This window comes from Mastigoproctus giganteus, chromosome 3 (genome assembly GCF_048544385.1).
Source record: "Mastigoproctus giganteus isolate SK-2022 chromosome 3, ASM4854438v1, whole genome shotgun sequence".
Classification (NCBI taxonomy): Eukaryota; Metazoa; Arthropoda; class Arachnida; order Uropygi; family Thelyphonidae; genus Mastigoproctus; species Mastigoproctus giganteus.
The window spans coordinates 58,778,705-58,802,303 of NC_143577.1; the positions used below are offsets into that span (position 1 = coordinate 58,778,705).

General features: G+C 38.5%; 2 protein-coding genes across 2 annotated transcripts in view; one reads left to right on the forward strand and one right to left on the reverse strand.

The window, feature by feature from the left end:
• LOC150088041 (guanylate cyclase soluble subunit beta-2-like) overlaps positions 1-23,599 on the reverse strand; it is a 575,730-nt gene that overhangs the window by 483,771 nt on the left and 68,360 nt on the right. The window lies entirely within an intron of this gene.
• LOC150088042 (gamma-aminobutyric acid receptor alpha-like) overlaps positions 17,849-23,599 on the forward strand; it is a 33,352-nt gene continuing 27,601 nt past the window's right edge. Inside the window, exons 1-2 of the mRNA XM_090370545.1 lie at positions 17,849-17,944; positions 19,232-19,335. Coding sequence (XP_090226671.1) covers positions 17,901-17,944; positions 19,232-19,335 — 148 coding nt within the window. The 5' untranslated portion in view covers positions 17,849-17,900. The remainder of the gene's footprint in view (positions 17,945-19,231; positions 19,336-23,599) is intronic.

Below are 23,599 nucleotides of genomic sequence, written 5' to 3' on the forward strand. Positions count from 1 at the left end.
ACACAGCACAATTAAACCTCATTTCTAGCAACTGGCGTGTGGCAGCGCAGAAGAACTCACTGGAAGAAACAACTGACATAAAAGGCTCTCTTTTTTGTTCATTTATCATTCCTCCACAAAGAGACTTCTTATCCGTCATTAGTTGTCCTGCTGGGATTAAAATATCTGAGGATTCCTTAACTTATAGATTTTTTGTACTTCGTTTTCTCCCGATTAACGGCCATTAAAATGTGAATTAGTACTTTCTGAAGGACTAATTCACATCTTAATGATATCGATTACTCTACGATATCAAAGCCAAACGAGTGAACTTCTTAACTGTTCTCCCCTCTAATGAAAACCCGAAACTCGGGTTTTCATTGGAAAATGACACACACACCACAGAATGCATGCAATTTATAGACACCTAAATCAACCGACTATCCACTCCATGTAAGATTCGGATCTTTATAATCAGGAATCTTTTAACTTGGATTGTTCACTTAGTAAAACAGATATTATTTTTAAATTGTCTATTCTCATTGACAGTTGGAGAAACTTACTGATTCTTCTCGAAGTGGGACTAAATTTCAAATATCTGCTTACCGGTGTAAATAGTTCGTACAGCCAGAGAGTCTATTATTTCTGTAAATTTGGTGTCTTTGTCCGGTTTCAGCTTGATAGTTATCGTTTTATAAGGAATATATTCCCTAATTTATATATTTACTTTTTTCACACTTTGACGAATAGCCGAAATTTTAATTAATTTTTCTTTTAATGGTGGAAAGTAAAACAGTCCAACTTACTGGGAATGAAATGAGAGCGAGAACGTAGTATTTCTGGACCGGAATCTGCTATTCGGGAGTGAGTTCACTGCATATTGCGTGTTTTCTGTTCCATTGTGCACGAAACTTCGATTATATGACTCCTTCCTATATAAGGCTCCTTTGACTCTGTCGGATAATGGCTCCTCTGACTCCTTCGAATATATGGCTCTTTGAACACTTACAAAAACATTGAAGAATCGCGTTAATTTCAAAATGACAACCAAATGGTAGAATAAGAAAACATCTTGCTGGATCAGTATCAGTAATGGCCACATGGGGCAAGGAAGCCTATGGCTTATGCTACACCAGCCAAAAAAAATTAAAAATAAAATAAAATAATAAGAAAAAAACAAATTAATAATAATAAGAAGAAATTTAAAATAATAATAATTAATAAGAGAAAAGGAAATGGACAACCTATGCATTTCCCTCCTCCCAGCTGACCTTTGAATTTCTCCAGACTGTCAGCCTCTACCATCCATGTGGTAGAGGCTGACAAAATATATATATAAAATAAAATAAAATAACAAAAAATAAATAAAACAATAATAATAGGAAAAAATTTACAAAAAAATAATAATAATCATTAAGAGAAAAGGAAATAGACAACTTATGCGTATCCCTCCTTCCGAAGCTAATTATTCAGCTGACCATTGAATTTCCCCAAACTGCCACCCATGTTGGCAACTTATTCCAGTAATTTATAACTCGCTGGCTAAAATAAAACTTCCTGCAATCCAGTCTAAACAACTCCCCCGTAACTTGAAATTATGGTCTCTAGTTCTAGAATCATTGATAACCGTGAAAATTTCGTCCTCATTCATTTTACTAATGTCTCTCAGAACTTAAACACCTCAATCAAGTCTCCTCTAAGCTGCCTGGTTTCCAAGCTCTGCAACCCACATATTCGAAGCCTTCCTTCATATGGACGCTCCGTTTGCCGATCTCAACAGGCGAGTTAGCCGTCTTTGGACCCTTTCAAGAAGAACAATGTCTTTCTTTAAGCGCGGTCTCTATACTTGAACACAGTATTCCCAGTGTGGTCTAACAATAGCATTATACAATGGGATTATGACGTCCTTATCTCTACTAGCGATTGTTCGATAAATCACCGATAGGACACCATGGGCCCTTCTTGCAACTATTCATTCATTTTCATTTATTGAGCAAAGCGGTCCTTGCCAAATAAAATATGGCAAATCCGCCACACATATAGCAATAGTATTAATACAGTCAATTATTTACAATACAAATTTCACAAGCACATTACAAATCAACTGTACTGCACAATGGTCATCCCCTCAGCTACAGCACAATAACCTAGCAAGTAGGCTACAGCAGAAACCGATTAAGAGACACTGTCCACAGATGAGCACAAGCATCACATCCTAGAGATTGATCATCGCCGGTATTCTCCAAAAGATAGAGTTCAAGGAACAGCTATCTACCAGCAGCCAGAGAGCTAAACAGATTGCAACCAGTCTACAATACTCGGAGAACTTCATATCTCACCGTATCGTAATACCCAAGTCCCTTTCCTCCACTACCGGCTTTAGTTCAACTCCGTCAAATGTATAAATTATTTTGGGGTTACTATTCCACAGGTGCAATACCTTACACTTTACTGGATTAAAGCATAGCTGTCATTTTTCTGACCATTTCTGAAGTCTATCTAGGTCATTCTGAAGAAGCTGTGTTTGGCGGCAATCATTAACTATTCTACTAAGCTTTACATCATTTGCAAATTTATACATCACGCCCTCTATCCCTTCATCGATGTCATTTATGAAAAAAAAAAAAGCAGTGGTCCTAATACTGATCCTTGGGGAACTCCACTTTTTATATCAACCCAATCTGAGGATTACCATTTATCACAACCCTCTACCCCCTGCTCTGAAGCCATCCAGCTATGCATCTAAGGATTTTCCCTGTGATTCAAACTGTTCCAGCTTATAAAGTAACCGCTCATGTGTGATTGAGTCAAATGCCTTGCTGAAATCCAAATAAACAACGTCGAAATTATTACCTAAGTCCATCTCTTGAGTGACTCTGTCAAAATAGCTAACCAGATTAAATAAACATGATTTTTCCCTTTACAAAACCATACTGAGTATCCTTCAGAGTTCCATTTCTATCTAAGTGGTCCTGAATTCCACCCTTGACAAGAGTCTCCATGATTTTCTCTACTACTGAAGTTAGACTAACCGGCTGGTAAATTCCCACTTCACCCTTAGAACTGTCCTTATGCATTGGGGATACATTGGCACTTTTCCATTCGGCGCCTTCGTAGCCAGGTGGGCAGGAGCAGCAGTGCGTAGCACACGCTTCTTGATTAGACCGGGGTTCGAGCCCGTGACCACCCAATACGGAGGATGCGGAAAGGTCAGGGAATGACCACCGCATAACTCCGGAGCAATATGGCCTTAGTTCCTAATGCTCCCAAAAACCAAATAACAAACAAACAAACTTTTCCAATCCAACGGAATTACTCCCGAGTCCAGTGATGCTCTTATAATTAGCCTCAATGGTTCAGTGCACTCACTTGCTGCCTCCGTTAAGATTATAGCTTATATGCCATCAATTCCAGGAGCCTTACTGGCCTGTATGCTCGAAAGTTTTTTCATTAAAAAAAAAAAAAATGTGGCATTTCAACATCATTATTTACATTTTTTTCAACTTCACTCCCAGAATTTCTCATTGACGTGAAGGGTTTTTCTTCTGTAAATATCGATGCAAAGTAACTGTTATGTTCATCTGCGACTTCAGCTGGGGTATCTAATACTATCCCACGCCACGTCCATTACATAAGGGTCCGATCTAGTTTGTCCTTCTCTTCTTTGCATTTATATGTGTAAAGAATTCCTTATCCCTCCCCCTCTTTGCTCTCTTTGCCAGCGATTTCTCATAATCTGCCTTTGCCAGCCTAACCCTTTCGGTGGCTTTATTACAGATCAATTTGTAGCTTTCATAAGCTTTAATACTTTTTATTGCTCTGTAACTTTTCCCTGCCGTCTTTTTCTGCTCAAGTAATTTGGCAACATCATTATTCATCCAACTTGGAATCCTCCTCGTGGAGTATTTTTTTAATGGTGTATAAGCATTCAAGGCTTCTGTGATTAATGTTTTAAAGGTATACCATAATTCAATTGTAAGAGGGTAGTTTAAAAAATAAGTTACACTTGACCCTTTTAGCCCAAGAGACTAAAATTGAGGTAAGTAAGATTATGCAACAGAAAGCACATACCTTTCACTACTTTTCCATATAGTCACCGAGATGGTGTAAACAATCCTTGCAACGTGTGACTAAACATTCTATTCCCTGATGAGAGAAATCCATTCCTTGGTCTTTCAGCCACCGTCGAACTGCTGTATGCACCTGCGCATCGTTTGCAAATCGTTATTCCCCTCCCCCCTAGATGTTCTTTCAGCTTGCCGAAGATGTAATAATCACAAGGCAAAAGATCGGGACTGTACGGCGGATGTTGCCATGCCTCCCATCCAAATCTTTTGGAGCAAGTTTCGTGTTGTGCATGCATTGTGTGGCGTGGCGTTGTCCTGAATGAGAACAACACCTTTGCTTAACTTTCCAGGCCTCTTGTTTTTCATAGCTGTTTGCAAAGACCATAATGTTTGGCAGTATGAGGCAGCATTAATTGTTGTGCCTTTTGCTAAATTCCGTGTAAACAACTCCTTCACAGTCGAAAAACACAGCGGCCATGACCTTTCCAGCTGATGGTACAACTTTGAACTATGGAATGGAGACACACAACCGCGTTGTGTGTCTCCATTCCATAGACGCTGTCTTCGTTTCTGGGGTGAAGTGGTGCACTCACGTTTCATCGCCAGTGATGATGCAGTGTAAGAAGCCATGGCCTTCCACAGAATAGCGTTGAAGGAAGTCTAGAGAAGACAAAAAAACGTTGACCTTTGTGTTCGTCTGCCAGTGAACAAGAAACCCATCGTGCACACAATTTGCGATAGTCAAAATGATCACGGAAGATGGAATGAACACCGAATATCGAAATATTCAACTCCTTTGCCATTTCTGCCACTGTCAGTCTTCGATTATTGCGAATCATTTCATCAACCTGCATCACGTTGTCTGCAGTGTTCGACGTTGATGGCCTTCCTTTTCGATTAGCATCCGTCAATACTGTGCGACCATTTTCAAACTGCTTGCACCACTTCACTATGGCTGGATGCGACATTGCATTTTACACCGCCCTTATTTCACGATTAATCTCGGGACAATTCAGACGTTTCTCCCACAAAAATCGTACTGTTCCGCATACCTCGAACTCGGAGTAACCCTAGCTGATGTGCCATTATGAACGTTTGCTCCTACACGACTGTTACACCTGCATCAACGAAACTCATCTACCAGCGGGCGCACGATATGAATTCCATTCCGCGCAGGCACCACATAAGTTGCGCAATTATACCAAGAGATGGCAATTATTCAAGAGAAACGTAACTTATTTTTTGAATGTCCCTCGTATTCGCTCTCTGAGCTATCTACCCAGGTAATAGAGGCGCCTTAAGGCATCGTAATTTCCTTTCCTGAAATTAAAACCGAATCCTTTGCCTTTAACCACTGCTACCTCTCTCTTCATCATCCACCGTAGAACGCCGTGATCACTTCCTGCTACTGGTTCCTCTACTGTCAGCCCTATTATGTCATCTGGTTCATGGGTGATGATGAGATCTAGCGCATTATTTTCCCTAGTACTTTCTCTGACATGTTGATACAAATAGCAATCATCTAATTGATTTAAAAATTTTACCGCCATGTGGAGTTTCCTTCCCATTTGCTCCAATCAATTAGAGGCAAATTGAAATAACCCATAAGACATTCACGCTTACTTGCCCATTCCATTTGCATGTAGAGGCTCTCATCATAATCTTCACAATCACCTGGCCTGTAGATTACTCCCACTCTCATTATACCTTTGCTTCCAACTATCTCACACCACACAGATTCTATACTAGCATGCAACACGTCTGAATCCGGGAAAGCTTTCGTCGCGCTCAGGCTACTTTTGATAAGAAGCATGACCCCATCACCCCTTCTATCTTCCCTTTCTTCCTAAATACATTATACATACCGTATTGAAACTCATCATCCCCTATCTCCGGGTGGCACCACGTTTCTGTAAGCCCTTTTATATCATCGTTCCTTGTTCTAACCAGCAGTTCGAATTCACTCACTTTATTGACGACACTTCTGACATTACTGTACAAACAATTAAGACTTAGTGTTCTTGTATAGTTAACTACCCTGACATAACCCTTAAAGTTATTTAAGCTCGCTTCCCTGGCGTTTGCTACCCGCTCATTTGAAGCGTTTCTGCCCTCAGAACATCTTGCTAATATGTTCTGTTGTGGTAACAAACAAGAACTCTTGAGGTATGTGCAAGAGTTAATTTGACCAATATTATCAGATAAACGCGTATCTATGTTACCCTCGTCCCCCAAACTAGTAGTTTCTCTGAACATTTAAGGTAGCCTCAATAATACTGGCAAAACTCTTGCACCACCTTTATTTAAATGTATCCCGTCTCTACAAAACAGATTCCTTCTACCTACAAGTGCGAGCCAAGCTGATATAAATGCCCCCCCCCCCAAAAAGCCTTGCAGAGTCCTTCATGTTAATCCACATCCACAAGGCTTTCAGCATATAATCCCTCCTACCGCCGTGCCTGGGCAGAATTGCAGACAGATCAACATTGTGACCTAACTCGATACATTTCTTCAGCATGGTCCTGTATTTGTGTAACAAATCGTCAGATCGCGTATGCTTAATGTCATTAGTCCCCACATGAATAATAATATTCTCTCTCCCCCTTAAAATCTGACAGTCTGTTGGTGATATCATTAAATAGTTGCTCCCGGCAGATATACCCTGCTTCTAGTCCACCTATCCTTATTACAAAAAAATATTTCCCGTTTCCCTGACAATGGAGTCTCCTAATAAAACTAAGTCATTTTGGACCAGAGTAGTTTGCACTTGGTTATTCTGTTCTGGGGCCCGAATCAGGAGTGCATCACTTGGTATGTTACTAGAGTCTTCAGTCCCCGATGAGCTCCCAGTTACATTATTCTCGAAGACAAGTACCCGTTTTTTCAGTGACTCAAATTGTTCTAGCAATGCACAAAACTGTAACTTAAGATCAGCGAACTCCTTACAACGGTGACAAAGAAAATAATCTCCAAGTGAGCTAGGATTATCCAACTAGGTCGACCTTGGAATACATGCCACAGGTTCTGCAAAGGATAAAATCATGTCTCAGCCGGGAATCGCCATCGGCTATTTCCGTATGAGTCATGGTACCCTCTGACGAAGTGTTCCAAGGCTCTTATAATAGCCATTATGATATTTACTAATTATTAATAAAACAAACTTTCAAAAAATTATATTTATAATGTACAAAATAAATCAAACTATTACGGGGAAAAATTATTAAAATAAACTTTACAATATACTAAAAAATCTTTGAAATCCTGCTCTACTTCAATACTTCAATTAATCCTGCTTTAGTCCCCTCTTATCTATGCTTCTTTAATGTCACTATGAAGAGCTGTAATAATCACGTCTACTTACCACGAATGCCAACAGTAGAATGATGATGTATGCCAAGGAATTCTTGTATTGGAAAAAATACGTTGAAATTAAAATAAAAAAAATAATAACAAAAAAAAAACATTTTCCTACCTCATCTGCTATTTTTTTTTAGCAAACTGCCATCACATTTTTGGAGAAATCTCATAATATTATTAAAATTTCTCACTAATTTCCTTTATCACATTATAACAAACAAAACAGGGTATTACCTACTAATATAAACTAGTCGGAATCCTTACAGTCCGAATCTATTATTACGAATTGCAATTTGTGGCACTGATACTTTAAGTGTCTACACGATACGGAATTAATCAAAATAATTCTCAACTAATGTCTCCTTCTTTGAAGTCAAAATCGTAATTTGTCGTTATGGTACCATGAGGAAACCACAAAGGTTACAATCTTTGGTTCTAATGCGTTCTGCTCCGATCCATTAGACGTCCTCTCAGCGCAGACATTCTGTCAAAGAGAATTGTTGTGCTTGTTTATTGAGGAGTGTCCCAAGTGATAATAACTTCGTAATTATCTTGATAAAACGAAAATTTGGAAACGATTAAAAGGTCAATAATTGGTACCGAGACGGCGCTTTTGGCGTTGCTAAGAAGCTCAATAACAAATAACCCAATGGAATACAGCAGAGAACACATGTGAATTGAGCACAGCCATCATAAACTTACAATAGAAAAGGAGTTGTTGCGCTAATCGAAGCTTGTAATTAGCCTCTTAGTTCTCGATCGATTCGTCAAGATATTTTCATTTCACAAATATGTTCCTCAAGTACGTCGAAGCCAGTAGGGAGCCTCATACAGTATCTGTCTCTTTTCTGAATAATCTTCAGGAATCCTTAATCTGGACTGTGAAACAGATTCGATCAATAGTATTGTTGAATCTGAGTTTAGAGACAAAGTCTATGTGTTTATGTAGGCTTCTAAACACTGAATTATGAACTTTCCCATTTTTTTTTTAAATTTAAACAAACTTATAATTTATACAAAAGCTGAGCTTTGTAAAAAATTAGCAATTATCAGTTATACTAGTGGTCAGTAACTTGATAGGTGGCTGCAGCAAGTTCATAGGTCGTTGTGAAATTCCTTCACCGAAGATTTACCAGAAAAATGTTGTATTTCCAATCTCCATTTTTTATTTCATAAAAATAATAAACAATGTTAACTGCATATTTGCTGCGTAGTTGGTAACACTGTGTTCTTCATTTTCGAAATTTTAGTTATACCAATCTAGATACCGGTCAATGAAATTGCCATTCGAAATATTAGTTTTCGAAAAATATATTTTTGCGATATTTTTTCACAAATAAATAATTTTTCAGACCCTCCATAACAATATCGTGGTTTTTCGACACTTTCCCTCGTTTGTGAAGGTCTGGATTTGAATCTTGTCGATGACTACAGGAAATCTAAAAGTCCTCATCATTTGGGGCTGTAATTAGCCGCCCTCAGAGGGTAAAGTTTCCCCTTCTGGATTATTCCGAGTTTTTCACACGTCTAACATAGAAACTTTTAATCGCTTATTGTTTTTCTACATACTTTAATCATGCAACTGGTAATGCGATGTTCAATGCACAAATCACCGTATTTAGTTCTTCAAATGAGTAAAGAGAAATATTTAAACACTGAAAATATGACAACTTATTTTAAAATGTCGAGAGAATACAAAAACAATGATCGTTATTGACTGGTCTCTTCTTCGATGTGCATCACAATGCCTTTTCAAGTTACTTGATCTCGAATATTCTCCATATATAAGTCGCTCAAGTTTCTTTGTATTCAAACTGCAGGACATTTCTTGGATTCGCACTTTACTGTCTGGTCATAGACGAAGAGCAATGTCTGAATAAAAATAAAAGGATAATGTGCAATAATGCTAAGATCTGAAAAGATCTTTCGTGGTCCTGAAAGTGGTCATAATTAAATTTCTGGATCAATGTAACCAAAATCACGTACTATTTTCATACATCAGCAAAATGCGATGCGGATTAATTTCTCCGGATGGCCTTTCAGTTCTCCGCAGAATGGCAAATATTTAGCGTGGAGTAATAACGATTCTAACGGGAGGACTTTGAACGAAATCAATAATCGCGTTTAAGAAACATCGCCGAAGACGAACATAGCAGAGAGTGATTGTCAATAATCCGGATATTATTCAGCACGACTGCTTTTATGAAGACTATTTTAATTCAAAACATTTCCTGTTTATTTCAATTTCAAATCAAAAGACGAATGAAGGAAAAGCCAGAGTCTTAATTGTATGCCAAAGGTACCCAGCATCTAGATAGGCGATGCTGGGTACATATCACAATTCTGAGAAGATTTCCATCATTCTCTCGGAACAAAAATAAAATGGCGTGAATAAAATTTCATATATTGCGAAAGAAGACACTTCATAATGGAGTTGCACAATAAAAAAGGTAAAACGTGTACTTCTACATTAATCTATCTTGTTTCATAATTTATTTCAAAGAACTGATAACATACCTTCTGTAAACGCAAACTTTAACTCAAAATAATAGGAAAATATTTAAAAAGACACGTCAAGATAATTCGTCTAAATGGGACTCAACAGAACGATTACACCATTAAAACAATAAATTCTCTGTCTTATCGGTTTAGTGCATTTACATCCAAAATAATCCAACTAAATCTTATCCCTCCAAGCCGGTCTTGTTTTAAAATGTACTGCGTATCATTTTGTTTACTGTTTTTACGCTGTTAGTAATGGATACAAAATCTTTTTGCTGTGTCCATTACTGGATGCGAAAAAATGACTCCGTTATGCTACGTTGAAATGATCTCGAAAGAGAGATGATTAATTCTAAAGAATGATTTGATAGAGAAAGAAATACGAAGAGAAATGTTCGTTTAAATTACTAGTCGTATGTGGTAGTTGTTCTCCTTTTTGCGACATCGATCGAAGCAAAAGTTAAAGGTAGTTACACTCGTAAACATCTGACGAATCGCTTTTGTTCTAATGGATTCTGTTAATGGCAAAACTTTCAAAGGGGTAATACGCAAAGTGGGTTGTGTAGTAAGAAAGTTCTTAGTTCGTGAAGATTCAAAACTGCAGAATCATGCGCCCATCGTTCACTGATAGTTTAACTCAAAAAGTTAATCTTGCCAACTAGCTATCAGTGAACAGGTAGCGCTCGACAGAATCGTTAGTGATCGGGTAATATTTATCTGGCTATCGGAACGTTCATAGGTACACATGCGAAAGTTGGTAAATTAGAAGATACGAGGTATGCAGGAATAACAATCAACGATATAGAGTTTGAAGTATGGCACTCCATTGGTTGAAGTAGTCACGTGACCTAATCAAAAACGTAGCCATTCTTCTACGTATGACATTCAAATAGATCGCCGATCACCATGGTTATGTTTCTGAAGATGTACCGGGCCATGGTAAACTGGGAGTTAGCTTTCCAACTCGCAAATAATCTTGTTAAAAATATGTTTAAATAATAACATATTTTACATACAGTGACTGAACAATTTTCCAGGTGTAACATCTTATTGTAAAATTTGAATATTTGTAAAAATATTTTTATAGTTCAACAGTATTGTTTATTACAAGTTTTGAGATTTTTGTCTCTTAAGACTCAATATAATCGATTTTAAAAAGGAAATTGCATTTAATACGAGTGCATTATCATGACACAGATTTTTGTACTACGGTCACTGCTCTTAAGTAAATCTCCACAATATTTTTAATATGTTGCAATTACTATATCATATATTTACTTCTACTGTACACGCACATCTAGCTGCCTCATATTATGCCAATGCTATCATAAACCAACAGATGGTGTTGCTGTAGCAGTCACTAAATACGGCTGCTTCTATTAATATCCGTCAAAAACTGAACTAATACTGAATTTTAGTGTGTGAGAAAGACTATTAGAAACATCAATAAACCACTACAGAAAGTTCACAGGGAAGATACTGTCAATCATCACCACGCGGTCCGCAGAAGACGGCAATGCCGACCTTCCATACGGCCCTCGCTTGGCTACCTCGATACCAGTTCTTAACATGGCTGCCTCCCAGACATAGCCGGCTGGGCAGATGTTCGTCAGATCAACAAACATGGAGGCAGCCGTATATGTCAACTGCAATATCAAACTGTGGGAAGAGGCATAATAAGAGGCAAGAGGGATGTACTTATACAAGTAATAATGCTGTAGAATGAATATGGCATAGCTTTGCAAAAAATTGCCAGGCATTATTTTTGGAGTAACCCTCGTCATTTATAAGATCATTACGTGATCATTGTCTACCTAATATCCTGTTGGGTCATCGTTCGCACGGATATCAGCCGCTATTCGCCTGGCCATTGACTCCACTAGATGGTTGAAAAAGGCTGACGGGGTTTGCAGCCATATTGCCTGCAAGACTTTCCACAGTGTCATAATAGACGATGGTTGCGTGTCCATACGCCTCACTTTCAAATATCCCATATAGGCCGGATGACACGGCACATTATCATCTTGGTAGATCCCGTTTCTGTCCAAGAAAAAATGCAACACGGCAGGGTGCACATAGTCTGCTAAGAGTTGCCGGTAGACCTCATCGGTGAAACGTATCCATACGCACCAGGGATCATATTTCTTGCCAGCAAAATATGCCCCATATTAAGCGACCACCGCCACCTGCCCAGATAGTGGACACCTTGCACGATGGGTCCGTGGGCTCGTGTTGCTTACGCCACACAAGAAGGCTTCCGTCGGGATGTTGAACGAGTTATATGGAGTCATCCGACCAGCACACTAGTTTCCATTCCTGTATTGTCCAACCAGCATTTTGTTGACACAATGTCATTCGCCGTCGATGATGATCAGTGGTGAGGAGAGGGTCGTCTGCTGTGGAAATCCATACGTATAAGTGTGCGTCGCATTGTCATTTGGGATGTTCTTCTTGCCTTTCCCATATTGTATTGCGATGTCAACTGTCTCACAGTGACTTGCCGTCAAGCCCTTACAACGTTCTGAATTCATGGTACCACGAACGTCTACTTTGCGTAATCTTTCACAGTGCTGTCGCGGGAGATGGTTTGACCCGTTCTACACCACTCTGTGTATACCTTAATTGCAATGGGGCATGACAGCCCTTTCGGAACTTTGTGGTATCTTTACTACGTCCCATAACTGCTACTTTATCACTTTGACTTGTACGACCAGATTCAAATTACCATTGCTATAGTCTAGGAAGCTGTTCGCGTTTTTATAGTGCGAGCTATGCAGCATAGTCCAATACGGGTGGGGTGGTCATAATTCACTGATCATTGAATATACATTATTTTATATTGTGTAATAGCTTTATTCTGATTATACATTATATATATATATATACTATAGTAAACGTGCTTATTCTTCCTCGGTGAATTCTGCTTGCATTATAGTCTGCACTATAGGTACATCCACGATCGATAACCTTAATTAAATAATCATTACATCCTTATTGAAACTTAAAGGGAAATCTGTGAATTGGCTGCAATTGTCCATAACAGGATGAGGTGATTTTTTTTTTCAGAACCACATATTTTAAAACAAAATAAAAAAGTAACAACTCTCCACTTATGTTTTCCAGCTGCTGCATGAAAGCAACAGGAACAGCTTTGGGAAGTTGCTCTTGTTAGTTGTACCAGTCAGTTTTCCACAGGAGACAGCTCTCCGTAGGCAGCTTTGGGAAAAAAGTTCTGAATTCCGTTCCGGTTTATATATGGAAGGTTGATGGAATTCATCTGGATTCATAGCAAGGTAGCACATTGTCCGAACCATATTGGACTCTGTGGCAGAGACACTGGTGTGCAAAACTTAAGGACCAACACTATTTCTAAAGGTTACAACCACAAAATCAAACGATACAGCCTGTGGCGATTTACATAACTGTGGCCGTTCAGTAGAAAGCTGGTGCAGATGCAAAAATTTGAATCGTGATGAGAGGGCTCACATAAACAGATAAAATCAGCAGTTATGTGCAAATTACCGAGTTGTGAGCACGATTGTTACAGACGTTGGACTGGTTTCATACAGTGCTACAGACAACGAAATGGCCAGTAGACAACATCTGGATGACTTTACCCGGAGTCGAATAATTGGGAAGCTCAAGGAAGGTCGAAGTGCGAGGAGTGTGGCTGCAGAGTTCGGTATCGCCCATAGCATCGTCTCACGTGCGTGGTGGGCCTTCACGACAGGTACAGCTGTTCGAAGGACCAATGGTGTTCGTCCACGAAAAACAACGCCCACTGATGACCGCTATACAGGCCTACAGGCCAAGAGGGACCGACGCCAGACAGCGGGATCCATTGCAAACCAGCTGCACAGGACGCAGTATATCGAGGTTTACTGTGGCCAGGCAACTCCACAAAGGTTGATTGTTTGCCAGATGGCCAGTACGCTGTGTCCCTTTAACACCTGCTCATCGGAGACACCGTTTACAGTGGTGCGTCGATCACAAGGACTGGACAGCAGCGCAGTGGAATAAGGTAATCTTTACTGATGGAGTAGAATCAGTCTCAGCAGCGATTCTGGACGTCAGCTAATCTGGCGAGAGGTTGGCACACGGTATCACCCGGCAAACATCACTGAAAGGGATTGATATGGCGGTCGAAGTGTTCTCGTCTGGGGAGGCGTTATGTTGGATGGACGTACACAACTCCAGATACTGGAAGGCGGTACTGTACTGAGGTAATCCTTCCCAATGCGCGTCTATTCCGAGGTGCCATTGTCCCCGAGTTCTTGTTTATGGATGATAACGCCACACCCTATCGCACTGCAGCTGTTGATATGCTTTTGGAAAGTGAGGACATTGTTCGTATGGATTGGCCTGCCCCTTCCAACGATCAAAACACCATCGAACACATATGGGACGCTCTGGGGGAGAGGCCTAGCGGCACGTCCACACCCAGCAGAAAATGTTCACTAGCTGAAGATGGCACTGACAGAGGAATGGAAGATGTTACCGCAAGAACTTATCAACAACATTGTTCTAAGTATGGACAGGCGGTGCAAAGCCTGTATCGACATTAGGGATGGCCATATCTCCTACTGAGGACCACCTCTTTCCTTTGTTCCATCTTTGGAAGTGATGCATCTGTATCATGGCAGCCAGTGCTATGTTGCCATTTTTGAATAAAATCCGTCTGTACAGTTTTGTTTCCGTTGTGTCGATGTTGTTTCCTTCATCATTTCTGTACCTCACGAGGTTCCTTTGGTATGTTTTTCCCATATCCAGGTCACTCCTATGAGAAGCTACAGGTGAAAACCTGAATGGTCTTTAAGTTTTGCACACCGGTGTATAACGACAACTGATTTATTGATTTATCATTAGAAATGATAGATATTTGCTTAGGAAAAGAGAAAATGGAAACCTGGCAATTCAATAAAAAGTGCGATTCATAGCCGACATTCTAAAACGTTGTAATGGACCCCTTGTTGCCAAATAACAATTATCGTATCTTAAACATCAGCTATACTTTTAAGTTATGGGCAAAGACTGTATTTATGAAGTGTATTCAAAAGGATAATGTGATTCAGTTTTAGCCAGTGATATAATTAATAGCTTATAACTTTGGTTGCACTATGCTCACTATCACTGAAGTTCATTATTAACTGTGTGTGCTTCTTTTCTCTCGAAGATTATCCAAGGGGTACTAACCCCTACTATCACTGAAGAAGCGATACACTCAAGGAAGAGGAGGAGGAATGGGATACCAGTTACATCGCTTCTTAGGAAACTAAAACCCAAAAGTACAAACTGAACATAGGGTATTTCGAAAGCCGTTGCCCCCAGATGGAAGCAGTAGAGCACTGATATGAACATCACTGGCCTAGCAGCTTTCACTGCATTAGCATATGATGACACATTTCCTATATGCATAATCATCAATAAACCAGTAGTAGTCGACACCTATATAATAAAGGTAACAAGACATGTTCTTTGACGGAGATTGGTAGATCATTTTAATCTGTTTTTTTTTTTTCTTTCTCTCGTATGATCCGGTAATTTCCCAATGGTCTGGAGTATTAATGCCACTTATCAACATCACATCAGCAGCGGTAGCACAGTGCTCTCCAAATTTGTTTTGAAGTAGTCCTGTAAACGAGAGAGAAAAAGGAGAGTGCACAGTAAGCACAATTGCATCTGAATTCAAGTACAACGGTTGTTAGCTTTCAAAAAAAAAGTTTCCAGCAATCACTGACCACCTAGACTGAAGCATGTGAAGAAATAAATGTGTAAAAATTTTAATTCATTTATTAATTATATTATAATGAATCAATTACATCAATATGTGGCCAAAGAAATCAGAATTAATCAATCCTGATACGATTTCAAAATTTGGTGAGACTCTTTGGAACACGGCTTGAAACCCAGTTTTAAAGCTCTGGAGATGCATGCTCAAGATTCTCTTGTAGGGTTAGGTTTCGCGATTGACGAGTCCCTGGCTTGCAAGGGGCGCGCTATAGTCTCAGATAAATTTTCTGAAATTGATCAAATTGCTAAGAACGAGGCTTATTGCATGATCTGTGATATATTAAAAATATTTTGCGTTCGAATATAATATTAAAAGCTTTTCGCTTCGTAAACTACTCATCTATTTCCATCGTCAGGCCTTTAATCACCTGATCAAATATGACTCTTCTGTTCTCTTCCCCCACGACGACAATCTAATTATCCTGCAAAAGAGGCACTAATCCAGAAGTTGTAAAACATACCTTTAAGTGATATCTGAGTGAAGGCTCAAGTTTACATATCATGTTGAATTCGTGCTCGAAAAATTGTTTTTTTTTCCCTGGAAGAAATAGCATTATTTTCTTTACTCACTCGAGTTTAATATCAGTATAAAGAACGTTAGTACGATTATCTACAAACTTTATATACACAGTTGATATCACGACATCTACATTCAATATGAAGGTGAAAAAAATCTCTTCGCTTTAAGGTTTTCGCCCCTCCATGAGTAATCAGGAAGCTTTAACCCGTAATAATGGACAGTTAGCGTGGCATCTGTTATTAAGGTAAAATGTCACCCACCTTAATTGAGAAGCTAAAGATATTCTGCGTAATCAGGATGGTTAGCATGTCTTGTGCCCATTCATTGGATTCTCTGTCAGATGAGTTCAGTTCTCTCATCTGCAACTCTCTGATCAGTTTTTACCTATCAACATTTCCCGTTTGTTTATTCAGTAGATGCTGGCTTCACTGAGTTTCTGCAGCTTATGTTGTCCTTCCCTCTACCCGCCTTGTTCGAGTAATATAATTTTATTTCTGATTTCTTTTCGGAATGTTTTTATATGATGTTAAACCCCAATCAGATGCATGAAGCTTTAGTCGTAACATTTCCTTTGCTCTTCCAAATAAAAACATGAACTTGCTTCTTCACATCATTTTTATGCTTTGCGTGAAGTTATAAAGCATCAAACTTTAGAAGCCTTTTCATTTGCTTCACGAGAATTTCTAAATTAAGAAATTTATTTGTTTTGAATGAGGCAGATTTCGACTTCAGCTCGATACCAAAGAGATGAGTCCTCGTGACCTCCACAAAAGCATTTCTATTTGCAAGTCATCTTTCAGAGGACCCGTTGAGATGAAAGAACTAACACTTATCTCCTCATGTCACTTTCCAGTTTCTCCTGCAAGTATTGAAAATCAAGCACAAGAGAAGTTGCCAAACTTTTGGAGAACAAATAACAGTCCGTTTCTACCTTGATTTCATCTGTCTGCCTACTTCCCTTTGCGTGCTTGTCCAGAGCACTCTAAAGAAAAGTTCTGTTTCACATAAACCAGTCTTAAACGATCGCCGGAAGTTTGTTTTACTCTCCAATATGACTGCGCTCACTCCACTTCGATCTAATGACAACTGTACCCTTCAATTTATCATCCTCTTGACTATCCTTCTGTCGGTGTTGTTCCGTTTGTATGAAAATATTTGTTTTTTTTCCCTCCATTAATTGATTTTTTAAAGTACTGCGGGTTTAAAACCTTTAGGCATCACACCCGACGCACTTTTGAATTTTCACCATCGTTATTGTTATATACAGTATGTTCCAAAATAAAACGCACTGAAATATTACGAATCCTTTTTAAATACCGGCTGCGGTATTGTTTATTTTAGGTATTGCTCATCTTTTTGGCTTCGCAGTATTTCAAAAGTTTGTTTAATATGTTGCGTTGTTTTTATTTTTGGCAATTCCTTCTGAGTTTTTGCTGAATATTAAATTTTCAGTCTCTTTATTTCTATTCTCCTTTTTATTTATATTCCTCTACCCCTAGAGTAATTTACGAATATAAAACGATACATCCCTATTCTTATAAATTAAGATAAGCTACTATGCGCAAATTAATTTCCTTTCTGTCTTTTTTCTAGAGGAGGTACTTAAAGAAGAGCATTTTGAAACAATGACAGCTTGCCACCTAGTTTGCTCCGTGGTACTTCTGCACTCTGCAGCAAATATTTTTATGTTTATAGGGTATTCGTCAGTGCCATCGGTTTCTTCTGTAAGGTAAGAGCTTATCAGCTGTTTTAGTTATGTGGTTTCGTCTTACAATGCCGTCTTTGGGATCTGGGGTTGTAAATTGTCTCATAAATCACATTCACAGGGAAGACAGCTTTTAATCCTGTTTGCTTTCATAACTTACAGATGACCAGTAGCAAAGATATATACTTAGATTTAACAGAAATTAAAATAAATAAGGCGTGTAATCACGAGAAATTAAAACAAATTGCTTAGCATTGTACCACTTGATGCGTTTAATTAGCAGTGCTAGAATACTATGTTTGTTTATCCCGGGGGATGTAAAAACGCCCACACACAGTCTCATTTCTTGACACATCGTAATTCTTTAATACCAGATATGAGTGAAGTGCCAATTGTCTCGCTTATTTTACCTGATTTTACGTGACAGTGATGAACACGAAATTGAGTTACCGGTTTGATTAAGCCAAGAATCCTAATGTCTTTTATTTCTTTACTTGGGCAAAGCTGTTGTCTGTATTCATTGCAAAATGATGCCTTTTAAATGGGCTCAAGAAATGAGATTTTTGGTAGAATGGCAAGTCTCCATTTGTAATCCCGAAATTGCCTCTAAACTTATCCACCACCTCGACTAAAATATTCCACAAAAGCCAAATTGCCCCTTCAATGGGGAGATTTCGGATAACGCTTCATTGAAGAGCAATCATGCAGTTCATTTATTTACCTACCAGATAGAGTACCCTACTTCGTACGGCTTGCAGTAAACATAGGTTTATAGAGTCGAGTACAAGTCAGGCATAGCGCCTTTCTGTACCTGGCTACGAACAAACTGAGTTTGCTACTTAGAGCATCGATCTCATATTGTAGAGACACTTTATCAAGAATTGCCTTGTATTGCATTATTCAAAACAAATGGCACTGCTTCGTTGGAGAAGTATATTACTTTTTTTACTTAAAGTGTATGCCACTACCCGGGGTTCGATCCTGATTGGAGTCTCATCTACGTGCACGTAGGCATAGTAGAGACTTGACCTGAGCAGAGACAGTGACGAGATATATCCACGCGATGGCGCAGTAAGTGAAGTGGACAGTTAAGTCAGGGTCAAAGCCTGAAGCAAGGAAAGCTATATAGAGTCACTAAGAATGTTGGCAATGACATGTTCAGTGTCTGTATCACGCTTGGTAAAGGTAACTCGTGGTGAAGTGCCTCCACAGTAATTATGAGATCGAATACAGTATTACAAAGAAATTTTTATTAATTATTTTCTATAAAGTTTTGTTTTCTACATATTTCTATGATTTCTATGATTTCAGGATAGGTGCCACCGAAAGCCAAGCATCGTTGAAAGAAAATATATCAGAGCTCCTAGATGGGCTTTTAGATGGATACGACCATCATGTCCGTCCAGACCTAGGAGGTGAGTTTCAGACATCAATATGGGTATACTATACTGTATATATTCCGGGGAAGGAAAGAAAATAAATAACTGAAAGTGAATGGAAATGTACATAAATGTATTCTACAAGCAATCCGTGTGAGAGGGTGACAGTTGACCATCCTATGCGAAACTGGATAGGCGAGGTGTGTGAGTGTAAATGCTATTCTTACCTGAAAATACGAAAAATGGATATCCATGTATTATTGCATAACTTTTGAAGGAATGTAGATAAAATAATTCTGTCTTTAATTTATCATTTCATATATCATTTTTCTTTGTAATACACTGCCTAATTCGATAAGTTTTGTCCAGTTTAACAAGTTGTCGTATTCCGTTCAAGTTAATTTCTTTCGGCTGAGATGCCAACCGGCTCTTCACGTTTGTTTTTTTCTTCTTCGTCGAATTCATTTCCGTTGGCGCGTCGATCTTCTTTAATCTTTGGGAGCAAACCAAAAATCCCTTGGGGTGCCAAATCTTAACTATAAGGAGGATGCGGAGCAACTTCAAATCCAAGCGATGAAATTTTGCCAATGTCGCACAGCCGCAGTGAGATCACCAAAGAATCAAACGAATATGACCTGATAATACAAAAAGCGTTCTACTTTAATGGTTACTTTAATGGTTACTTTATATAGCTGAACTTTGTATTTCTGTGCTTGGTTATTTGTATAGTTTGTTTTGTAAGATTCCTCTGGTTATCTGTGCATGGAATCACAAATGTATACCATTTAACTTAATAAAGAATTTTATTATTATCTGAGTTGCATTTTCTAAGTGAAAAATTCGTAAAATAATATTTCGCATAATTAGTCCAAAAAGGATCCCGTTCTAAACGAAATCTTTACTTCTGAAGAAGGTGGTTCTTATTCAAGTTCTTCCAAGTCGTGGATCACTTCCTACGAATTTTCACTCTTTATGAACTCACCTTGAAAAGTATGAAAAGTTTGCTTATGCAAACTAGAAATGTAGAATATATATTTCGTTCATTAATAAATTTGCAAAGAAATTTTAAATAATATACACCATATTTCGTCGTATTCTTTTTTTCTCGGAAGACAATCGATGATATTTGCTACGCAATTCGAAATAATTATTTAATATCGTAATGGTACGTTTTCTAATGTGTGGTGGTTTTGACTTTTCCTTTTGACACGTCATAAATTCGAATCACGCATTGATTCGAATTTATGACGTGTTTATTCCTTTGTTTTCTAGTGTTTTATTAAATTTTTACATCTTATTCTAGAATGTATGATTTATATTGTGATCTTGTTATGACGGTGCTATTCATTACCTGCAATATATTGTTCCAATATTTTGACGAAAAAAAAAAAATCAGCTGTTCTCTAAAAGAGCAGTGCCTTTTCTACTTGTAATCGTGCGTGAAGTTGTGGGGAAGATAAGCTGACTGGTTTCAGTTAGCTGGTAATTTAATCGTGTGAAGGAAATAAAACGAAACGTGCCACAGACGTATTGATGTAAAGAAAGAATGATGGAAAAATAATAGTGGAGTTACTATTTTCTTCAAAATTAATTCTACAGTGTAATGTTATTTTGCCTAACAACGGCGCTACCAGAAGTCAGTATTTCTTATTGTGTCATGCTACTGTAGAAAGTTATGTTTTGTTTTAAAAATGGCTAGCGCCTTTTAATTAACTAAACATAGTAGGAGCGGATTATTTATTTACGTTTAATAGTTATCGAATGTAAATTTATTGAAACTCGTTTTACTCTCCCCTAGTGTTCTTTAAGTGATTTCACTTAGTTTTCCTGACAAAGGCACAACGTTTGAAGCTTGTTATCCACATTTTGGTACTCTGCAGTTGCTGTGATAATGGAGGTTTATTCGAATTGAGAGATGGCAGACGTGCATCTCATGTGGGGGTTTGCTAGATGCAATGCAGCCGAGGAAGACATCGATATGCAGAAAACTTACCTAATTGTCACGTGCGAAATAAGATCTTTCAAAGAATGCATGAACGCCTTGCGGAAACTGGTTCATTTAGAAAACGAGTTTCGGATGGTGGTAGATACGTCAGCACCATAACCGTTATTTTGGAAGAACGGATCCTCAATCAGTTTGAAGAAAATGATGGTGACAGCACCCGAAGGATAGTGGCAGAGAACGTGGGACATTATGAATGTGCGGGGGACTTACTGAAGTTGAATTCCCGCCACGAGAAGCTTTTTGTACTTGGTTTGTTTCTGTAGATCACCATTTCTATCAGCTGTATTGTTTACTGATGAAGCTGGATTAATTACGCTAATTGATTGACTGAAGAAACTCCCCATGTTATTCAATCAAGACGCCAGCAACAATTCAACATGAGTGTATGGGCAGGAATAATTGGCGATAATTTAATTGGGCCTATTGTTCTCATTTAAAAGAGTCGTTAGAAGAAGTTACTCTTGATCACAATCATCCCATGCGTTTATGTACGAGAGTGCTCCGCCTCATTTTATCTGGTCTCTAGAAACTTTTCGGTGAACGATTCCCTAATAAATGGATAGGTCGTGCAGGATCTATTGCCTGGCCTGCACGCTCCTCGGACCTGAATCCACTCGATTTTCACTTTTGGAGCCATCTGAAAGCATTGATTATTACACACCAATTGTTAATATTGAAATGCTTCGCCGACGTGTGGAACAAGACTGCCAACAAATACGACAGACACCTAGAACGTTTGAGCGGATAAAGAGGTCTATGATGAGGAGTTTGCAGGCGCAAGGTGAACCCTTTGAACATTTCCGGTAAACGTAAGCAGATAGTCGCTGGAGCAAACGCAAAAATGGCTGTAACTTGGAAACAAGGAGAAATCAGACCTATGTTTACATGAACTTTTTTTTTTATTGTTTTTAGGTCCTAAATACATTCGTGAAGTGGGTCTCACAGTTATGATACGCCCTGTACATCCGTGGGATTTTCTATCTACCCTCGCTGTCGAGTATGCTTTACACTGGCTCTCATACTGGTTGCAAAACGTCACAGTTTATTTTATGGCTAAAGCGTGTGTCATTTATTTTTTGGTCAAAACTATGGTGGTCCTCTGCACTTTAAATTTGTTTGAGACTAAAAACAAGTTTAACAAATTTTAAAATAAATTTAAGCCATTTACCATTTAAGGGTTTATTTTTACAATCCCTAACAGCGTATTTTTTTTTAATTATATTACTTTTTTCATTAAGAGTTACTTCTGTGTTAACCCCACACTCTTCTTTTCAAAACTGGTCATATTCTTGCTGTGTACCTTGTACAGTTCTCTGACCTACATGGCTGTTATGGAGTATACTGAAATATTCTTCTGATAATTGTAATTATCCGTATTTTTTCTGCTGCTTTTATTCCTGTTTTTGTAATTAGTTCTATTTTTAGACTAATAGCAGCTTTAATTTTGTTTTCATTGTAGTGTGCAATGATTCTTTTGAAATGTCCCATCCCTTCTTCGTTATCTCCTATTAGAATTCCCTAATTATCTTCATAACTTTGTTTTATTTACCATCTCTACGATAATGAAATATATTATTTTTCGTATATGTTTCGCGTCTAAATAATAATTAATATAATTACTTTAATTTAGACCAAAGTAATATCACCAAGTAAAATTTGGAGTAATATCACCACGGATGTTCTATTATTTGTATAGTATTATGTACGTCGCTTCAGAATGTTTCTATCGCGCCTCTGATAATTGTTTTTTATATTTTATATACACTGAGTGATCACTGAATTATGACCACCCCTATGAAAACTGAATGCGACCCGTTGACCACATGAGGTACGAGAGTGCGGAGTTAGTCGACCTACGTAGCACAGATAGGGTGTCAGTGGTTCAGTAGGTAGTAAAATTCCGAGCGTGATGGGTAAAAAGAAGGATTTATCGGACTTTGATAAAGGACAGATTGTGGGTGCTCGACGAGCTGCTGCCTCAATTTCCAAAACGGCTGAACTGGTGTGGTGCTCGAGAGCCGCCATAGTTAAAGTGTACCAGGACTGGCGTCAAAATGCTCAGACAACGACCCGACCGCAAAACTGCAAAGGTCAGCGAAAGGTTGATATTATGTTGAAGCGTTGACTACCCAATACAACATGGGCCAACACTACACATATACAAAATCCACACACTTTTAAATCTCTGGCCTTCCCAGTGAACTGGTTCACCTACAATGAAAGCAACGCGGAGATGGGGGGAACCCCTGGTGCCGTTAGACATCAATACACTTTACACTTTACAACATGGGCCAA